This window comes from Cucurbita moschata, unplaced genomic scaffold, assembly GCF_002738365.1.
Source record: "Cucurbita moschata cultivar Rifu unplaced genomic scaffold, Cmos_1.0 Cmo_Scf00013, whole genome shotgun sequence".
NCBI classification, from domain to species: Eukaryota; Viridiplantae; Streptophyta; class Magnoliopsida; order Cucurbitales; family Cucurbitaceae; genus Cucurbita; species Cucurbita moschata.
This window is the reverse complement of record NW_019268529.1, coordinates 2,016,057-2,024,589: the sequence shown is the minus strand read 5'-3', so window position 1 is coordinate 2,024,589 and position 8,533 is coordinate 2,016,057. Positions and strand designations below refer to the sequence as shown.

Below are 8,533 nucleotides of genomic sequence, written 5' to 3'. Positions count from 1 at the left end.
TTTTTTTTTTTTTTTTTTTTTTTTTTTGTTTCTTAATAGTAAATTTATTCACTGATATTTCCCTTTTCAAAGACCTTTTTCAAAGAAAAACACTTAAAAAAAAAAAACACGTGAGATACTCATCCCCTAACGCTCACCCACATTGTAAGACTTAGAGATGGTGGAGAGCTGACACCATACTCCCGCTATAATACATTTTGAGGTATTTCAATATTTCTCGGATATATGCAATTTTGACAAGCAGTCATACAGTCCTATACAACGTCCGTCAAGTATGCAAGTGAGACCTTAAATGATACGAAAACAAATACAATTTTTAAAAATAAAAATTTAAATAATTAATAAGCGAGACCTTAAACATACGGTAGTCGTAGTAGTCGACCAATGAAACTATACTCAATAGACCTTTATAGAGTTTTTTTTTTTTTCCCATAATTTTATTGTGTAAACAATTATAGTTTTTTTTTAATATAAAAAATACATAATTAACAAATTCTAAATTTATCCCCAGAGTTCAGTATCTTAGTAATAAGTTTGGGTTAATGAGCATCCCTCAGTCATCAACAAAGCTGTATCGTATTTGCTCATTTGTACTCAGCAGAACGTTCTTGACAGCCCATCCTAAGCTTGACATTTGTTTAACCAAATTACAACCATTTTCTTCTGCATATTTCTTGCTATCCTCAACCAAACCAACCCACTCCTTCGCCATTGCATCTGAAAACTTAATACCTTTCATGATTTCTTCGTCCCAAATGCTCGTGTTCGATACAATCGCTTTGCGGATGAAGCATGCCTATTCAACTCAAAACCCATTATTACATCAGAATCATAAAGTCATCAAACAACGGCTGAATATTAAAGCATATGGACTAAAAGAATGTTGTGACATCCCGTTTCGAAGAGATTTCCGCAATGCTTTCGTCCCTCGAGTATCAATACTCTCTATGATTTTAAATGCTTCCCTTTGGTCTTTCTGGTTTTGTTTTATCTCTAAACATCATTAACATCATCAAAAGTTGACCATTGTCTTTCATGTTTCCTTAATGCATTTAAAAAAACGTGCTATTGAAAGAAAAACAAAATAAAAAACTATGAAACACTTGGTTTGAAAGATTTAACTAAATCTAAGATCCCACATCGATTGAAAAAGGAAATGAATGCTAACGAGGATGTTGGGTATCGGTTGGAGAGGGAAACGAAGCATTCTTTACAAGGGTGTGGAAGCCTCTCCCTAGTAGACGCGTTTTAAAAATCTTGGTGGAAACCCGAAAGGGAAAACTCAAAGAAAACAATATCTACTAGCGGTGGACTTGGGCTGTTACAAATGGTAGAAACTCTCTCTAGAAGATGCATTTTAAAAACCTTGAAGGGAAGTCCAAAGAAAACAATATTTGCCAGTGATGGGTTTGAGTTATTCCACTAAATCACCCTACCAAACTAAAACTTTTCGAACAATAGATATCATATTCAAATCAAGCTCAAACCAAACAGATGAAAAGAATTTAAGCAATTTTCTACTACCTGCAATAACCCCATGCTGATATCTGCTGCACGAGCCCCTTCACGAAGACAAAGAAGAATACCGTGCTACGATTTCGAACAAGAAAAGTGTGAGCAAAATAAATATGGACAGCTCGTAAAGGTTAATCGAAGTATATCTACTCACTGTATTTGTTTTTAAGCCCCAGCAGAAGACATCCATGCATATAAAATAATAGTCCTTGTTACATACAGATCGCATTGCAAGCATTGACAATTTTGGTATTTGAGACTCCAGATTCAAGCAACCTATTCTGATTGGCCATGAAACCTTACCTGAATATTGAAGTTATTATATTAATTAACTGCAGTTCAACATAAGTCTATGATTTGTTAACCTTCTATGCATAATGGAATCAATACAGAGACAAGACTCTCACCCTTTCTGCATAGTAAACCAATTCCTTCCCTCTCACTTACTTCGGCTGGTGTAGGCATGTATCCTTGCTCGATCCAAGTGCATAATATGATCTCGAGTCTATCCTGAACATCATGTAACTAACGGTTGAGAAGCAACAAAATTATAAAACGTATTTCTAAAGATAGTGTTTCACCTATAAAGAACTCTATCAAAACTCAAGTCATTCCGAACTCAAGTAGTGAAGAGAGAATAAAGAAATCATAGTTCCATTAAGCAAACAGCTGATAAAAGATAATTTTGCTCCATCAAGTAAGCACAAAACAAACAGCAAATTCGAACACAACTTGTGAGATCCCATGTCGGTTGGTGAGGAAAACAAAGCATTCTTTATAAGGGTGTAAAAACCTCTTCCTAGCAAACGTGTTTTAAGAACCTTGAGGAGAAATCCGAAAGGGAAAGTTCAAAGAGGACAAAATCTACTAGCGGTGGGCTTGGGTCATTACAAATAGTATCAAAGCCAAACACCGGATGATATGTCAATGAGGAGACTGAGTCCCAAAGGGAGTGGATATGAGGCGGTGTGCCAGTAAGGATGCTGGGCTCGAAAGGGAGTGGCTTGGAGGGTCCCACATCGATTGGAGAAGGGAACGAGTGTCAACGTCCTCGCTGAGCCACAAAGGGGAGTGGATTGTGAGATCCCACATCGGTTGGGGAGGAGAACGAAGCATTCTTTATAAGGGTGTGGAAACCTCTCCCTAACAGACGTGTTTTAAAAACCTTGAGAGGAAGCCCAAAAGGGAAAACCCAAAGATGACAATATTTCCTAGCGGTGGGCATGGGCCGTTACACAACTAGCCTCCAAATACTATGGAAAGTTGAATAACACAAAACCTACCTTCGTTAGCGTTTGCAAATGGACATGTTTAAGCCCTTGATATGTTCCGAAAAGATCCATTGCAGCAAAAATGGGGTAAACTACAAAAGGTAAAGCTGCTTGCAATCTAACATAAAAAAAATTATGAGTTAGAAAACCTTGAAATGATAAATTCCAAAAACGAGAAAACACGTACATCATGATAAAACAGACATTAATTGATAATCTCTGAGTACTTGTAACTTATTTAAGAACAAACGGAAGTCTAAAGAACAATCAGGGGAAAAAAACCTTTGATCATTCTTGGACAAGAAGTTCAGAAGGGCGGCAAGTATGAGACCAAGATTATCAAAGCACACTGATTGAATCTGCATAAAATGGATAGTTGAATGAACGTAAAGGAAACCGAAAAATTGTGATCTGTTTCAGGAAGGATTATAGCCAACCTGTGCCTTGGCAGCAACTTCACCAAGGTTATCTGCCACCGCAAAACTTCTATGAACAGCAGACTGATTACAAAGAGTGAGAACTATAAGACGACACTGATAAATCCGGAGCCGTGAAGCAAAAAGAATAATATCTATTGAAATGAAACTTTCAGGAATGTTTAACTAGCATAATTAGAACTTTTGAAACTGAGTCTTCCAGAAACTTCATAAATGAACCGAATGGATATTAAAGACATGTTTGGAATAACTTTCCATGTGCTTAAAAACCTTTTTCTAAACACTTTGAAAGTCATTCCAAACCTTAAGTGATCAACAACTTGGAGTAACTTGTCCCGACAAACGAACAACACAGAGTAAACCAACAAACACCTCTTACCAACAGAAAGAAATATTGGTTATTATCATAAAGAGGCGATCGATTTTCCGTGAAGAAAGTATGTCAAACATATAATGCACAAAAATTGGACTAGATAAAATTGTGAACCCTTACAGCCGTTGATAAGTAGCATCCAAGACTTATTTGTTTCACGATGTTTGCAATCGATGCAAGAAGCAAGAAGTACTGAGGAAATGCCGGAGTCAGCAACTCAACTCCAATGCTTAAACTGAATAGAATAGCGGTCGAAAACCTGACTCTCTTGAAACGAGAAACATTAAAAAAAATGTTCATCAAACAATAAGATACAAGGGAAACACAAACACTGCACTTTCAAGGATGATCTTCAAATAAAACTCCTTGTTCATAAGCCATTAACAAACAGAAGCAAACCTTCAAATTTGTATCGAATGAAGATGCTATCGTGGCAGTGTAAATACACCGACTTAACCGTCCAAGTCCATCCTTCAGGACCCAATTCAGAGCTGCTGCAGATGCTAGTGAACGAGTGCGCCCAACTCCTATAGCCCGAAACATTGCCTATCAATAAGAATTTTCCTTATAATTGGAAGAGAATACTTATCATTAAACCATTAGGTGGACATAAATAAAATCAGAGCTAACAACTACAGTGCAGAGCCATAAAAATTAACACTCCAAATACTTTCATCAGGTAAACAATTCAATCCACACAACACAAAACACTTCAAAGTTCTGCTATCCGGATGTGCTCAAGCTAAAATGTTGTCCCAACAGTAACCAACTACAAGAAATAAACTAAGCAGAATATGAACAACCATCATCCTTACACTCTATCAGACTAATTTCTTCTCGCAACTAGAAAACTCGAATAAATTAAAGGATTAAGTTTCATCCACCGACCTGAGTAGCAATAACCTGCAGAGCGGAACTGAAAACCCGATGCAAGAACTTCCATTTGACATAAAGTACATAATGCTCACTAACATTCTTGGGAATAAAAAAACCCTTAACAGCCAAACCACATGCCCTGTACATCGTTCGAAACCCATCATTGAAATCAAAAGAAACAGATGAAGCACCACCATCAACGCCGACCAACTGTAGAGAAACCCCATCCCACACGTACTGAGAGACCCTACCGGACCGGAGAAGGACGACGGGGAAGCGCACCGGAGTGCTGGGACTGGGTCCATCATCAAGGCCTTCATCGGCTCTGTACCGAGTTCTTGAAGTTCTGATAACAGTTCGAGGTGTAAGGCGGAATCTAGGCTTATTTGGAACCCCAATACCAAGGGTGAAGTGGGTTTCGGGGAAAATCCATGGGCGTTGAAATTGAAGGGAATTCGAGATTGGGTTGAAGGAGCTGCTTTGCATGAGGGAGTGAAATTTTGGGGTTGTCGCTGCGAGAGAGGGAGAGAGAGAGAGAGAGAGAGAGAGGGAGATGGCGTAAGACGCAAAAAGGGCGCGATATGGTCCGCTCGAAGCAGCGGATTTCCCTTCCAGAAATTGTGAAGTGCTTATACAATCAAAGTGCGGAGTGGAAACTAGGGTCCAACAATGAGCTCGATGATGATTACCTCCCGCCAAGAAACAAGGGCTTTTCTTTCTTTGCTTTCCTTCTTTTTTACCTACAACAATTGGGTCTCATAATTTCAGTTTTTTACGAATTAGTCCCTTTCTTAAAATTTAAAAGTATGGTAAGTAACAATTTTGTTACCATCTTTTCAAATCTATGACAACTAGAAGAGACATAGGATATCTACGAGGGAGATAATCTATGAACGAGAGGGAGATAATCTATGAAGAGTAAATAAATAGTTCCTATATAATATTAAGAGTAATAACAGACTCTAAATTTCCACTTACCTATCATCACTACTGTTATTATTATCTAAACTCGTATGCGAAATTAAACATTCATCTTAAAACACAGTCATGACTTACGTGTTTTGAAAACACCTTTAAAACAAATTACAAAAGACTAAAGAAAAGAAATAAACCTCTAAATTAAAAATAGTTTATTCTAGCCCAAGTCTAAGAAAATAAATGTGACTATTCTATGCATGTGTCATGATCAAGTTGCGACGTCGTCAGATGTACAGGAACACCTTGTCTTTACCTGAAAAGAAGTAGCACATGGCTGGCTTGAGTATTTGAAGAAATAAGCAGTAAATGACTCAACTCTTGAGATCAGGGAATGCAAACATAATTCATGATCTAGAGACTTATCATTTAAAAAAAACTATCATAGGAGTGGCATCCAGTCTCGAACAAATTGGATGTGTAGTACTTCTCTACACACAATCTACACGTGCGAGTGTGAATCTCCAGGGGGTCACACCCCCTAGACCCTCTTTAGTCAAGCTAATCTAAAGAGTTTAATTAACTAACATTGTGTCATTGGAACTTATATTTCAAATTTGAATGTGTAGTTAGCCACAAAAATTAATTAACTAAAGAGTTATCAATTAACTTTGTATCACTGAGTTTATAATCTTCAGGTCTATAAGGTCTCCTCGCTTGATTGAAAATAAAAATTGAAGGGTTCCAATTAAAATTTAATATATTAGATACATTCAAGGTAAAGGAAAAAAATTTAAAGTTAAAATTAATATTTAATATATTAGATTTATTGAATTTGATACATTAAATATTAAAACAATTATAATACATTCAATAAAAATATATATTTGAAAATTCAATAAAATAGGAGTGGATTAAGATATTATATTATAATATATTAGATATTTAAATATTTATTTGATAAAAATTATCCAACGGTTCCTGAACTAATAGGTTGAGCCAAAATGTCATTGATCTCTCACACTTGGGAGAATTCTTTTGAAACTATTCTTCTCCAATTTCTACGAGATTTTCTTTCAAAAGGCTCTCACAAGTTTTAGCCTTGTGTTCGAGTCATAGTAAGAAAGATTTTATGGGATGTGGAAGAACTTCTGTATTGTTGGAATACATCAAGGAGGTTTGCAAGCCGCAATTTCTATCAAGTTTGAGTTCTTACTCTTATATTAATTGCTTTATTTTAATTCTTAATAGAATCAAAATGGTTCCCAATTCTTACACTACAAGGATGAACATTTCATTCCCTTCATTCGGGTGAATACTAGTATGAGCCGTTACAAGTCTATCAAACCCAACATTCAAGAAGTCGTTTAGTTGCTTGTACAATTCAACTAGATTGGATTGAGTTGTATGACACATATCTGTGGTAGAAAATCTCGCCCTCGATACAAAATTAATTTCATGATATTTGTCTTATTCATCATGGTCCAAGATTGGCAGACTAAAAAATTAGGTCATGACAAATTGGTATTAGAGCAGTCATGTTTTAGGTCAAGAGTCGAGGAACAACCTAAACAGCTCAGTGGTAGAGAGTTAATCTCGTAAACTGAAGGTTTGTAGTCCAATCCTACATGAAGACGTACTTTTTCTTTTTGAAAAGAATTCTTTGTTTATAATTAGATTCATTCACATAACGCTCGGGCAGAATAAGGATCAAAGTTTTCTAGAGCAAATCCATGTTAATCTACTATGAATATTGGCTACTTACTATTTTATACTCACCCCATTTTACATTTCTTTTTTATACTTTTGTTCATTGTCGGTCAAGAAGAGAGAGTACTCAAAAGTTGCGGTCACAGAGGGGATGTTTGAACTTTTATCCTGCCTAACTCACTTCCGGCTTTTAAATGAATTTGAAAATCATTTGCAGTCAGATTTTAGATCTCGTAGAATTGTCTAAGTAGAGAGTCTGGTTATAACAATGATAGTCTTTATTGTTTTTATTATTTTATTCTCACTACATCTCTACATTTCTTTCACATGTCGATTGATGAAGGGAACTGCTCGAAAGATGTGCAGACAGGGGTCTTGTTGAGGCATCACACATTTGTATATTTTATGTCTGGTATATTTTGTATGAATTTGAATTCTGCCAACAGCTTTTAAATAGACTTCAAAATCACTTGCATTAGGTTTCGGTTTATTTTAAATTGGGTAAAATTTCGTTGTATTTTATTTTTAATTTACTTTTAATTTATTTGCTTGCTTGGTCTTCTTTATCACGATCCATAATTTGAAACCTCATAAAATCGGGTCGTAACAAATCGGGAGTTTTAGGTTCTATAAAACTTTCTAGGTTGAGAGTCGGCTTATCAAAATATTAGTTGTTATAGGTTAGTGGTAGAGCATTATCTTGTAAATTGAAGGTCTTTAGTTCCATCCTACATGAGGACATGCATTATTGTAAATGGAAGTCTTTGCTTGTTTTTCTAGGTTGAGAGTATGGGAGAGGTTCTATGGAATTGCCAAGGTCAAAAGTTGAGTTTTAATGTTAATAGCCCTTATAGCTCAGTGGTGGAGCGTCAATCTTGTAAACTGAAGGTTTGTAGTTCAATCTTGTATGAAGGCATACACATTTTTAAACATTCTAAATGGAATTGCCAAGGTCGAGAGTTGAGTTTTAATATTAATAGCCCTTATAGCTCAGTGGTAGAGCGTCAATCTTGTAAATTGAAAGTTTGTAGTTCAATCTTGCATGAGGGTATACACATTCTAAATTTCGTATTCATTTATTCGCTATTGCCGATCAAGGTGGGAGAGTTTCTACAGAATTTCCAAGGTCGAGAGTTGAGTTTTAATATTAATAGCCCTTATAGCTCAGTGGTAGAGTGTCAGTCTCATAAACTGAAGGTTTGTAGTTCAATCCTGCATGAGGGCATTACACATTTTGTATTCATGTGTGGGAGAGTTCCTATAGAATTGCCAAGGTCTCGAGAGTCATAGCTCAGTGGTAGAGCTTCAGTTTTGTAAACTGAAGGTCTGCAGTTCATTCTTGGGCATTACACATTTTGTATTCATGTGTGGGAGAGTTCCTATAGAATTGCCAAGGTAGTTCATTCTTGGGCATTACACATTTTGTATTCATGTGT

The 8,533-nt window shown here is 36.1% G+C and overlaps 1 protein-coding gene and 1 non-coding gene across 2 annotated transcripts; one reads left to right on the top strand and one right to left on the bottom strand.

The window, feature by feature from the left end:
• Positions 1-411: 411 nt before the first annotated feature.
• Positions 412-5,186, bottom strand: LOC111451495 (protein root UVB sensitive 4). The gene is made up of 10 exons (XM_023091945.1): positions 4,485-5,186; positions 3,996-4,142; positions 3,717-3,863; positions 3,224-3,286; positions 3,069-3,145; positions 2,799-2,904; positions 1,923-2,025; positions 1,670-1,818; positions 1,525-1,590; positions 412-796 (listed from the first exon to the last, which is right to left on the bottom strand). The coding sequence occupies exons 1-10, from the start codon at positions 4,956-4,958 to the stop codon at positions 554-556; spliced, it is 1,575 nt and encodes a 524-aa protein (XP_022947713.1). The 5' UTR covers positions 4,959-5,186; the 3' UTR covers positions 412-553.
• A 3,064-nt stretch (positions 5,187-8,250) lies between these two features.
• On the top strand, positions 8,251-8,322 carry TRNAM-CAU. The gene has a single exon. It is a non-coding gene; the product is annotated as a tRNA-Met (tRNA).
• Positions 8,323-8,533: the final 211 nt, after the last annotated feature.

Bases quoted from the DNA above. Each gene is read 5' to 3' on its own strand.
- LOC111451495 (XM_023091945.1), bottom strand. From the start codon at position 4,958: ATGCAAAGCAGCTCCTTCAACCCAATCTCGAATTCCCTTCAATTTCAA. The intron at 4,143-4,484 runs GTCGGTGGATGA...TCTTATTGATAG, and splicing joins TGCAGGTTATTGCTACTCAG to GCAATGTTTCGGGCTATAGG. The intron at 1,591-1,669 runs GTGAGTAGATAT...TCGAAATCGTAG, and splicing joins GGGGCTTAAAAACAAATACA to CACGGTATTCTTCTTTGTCT.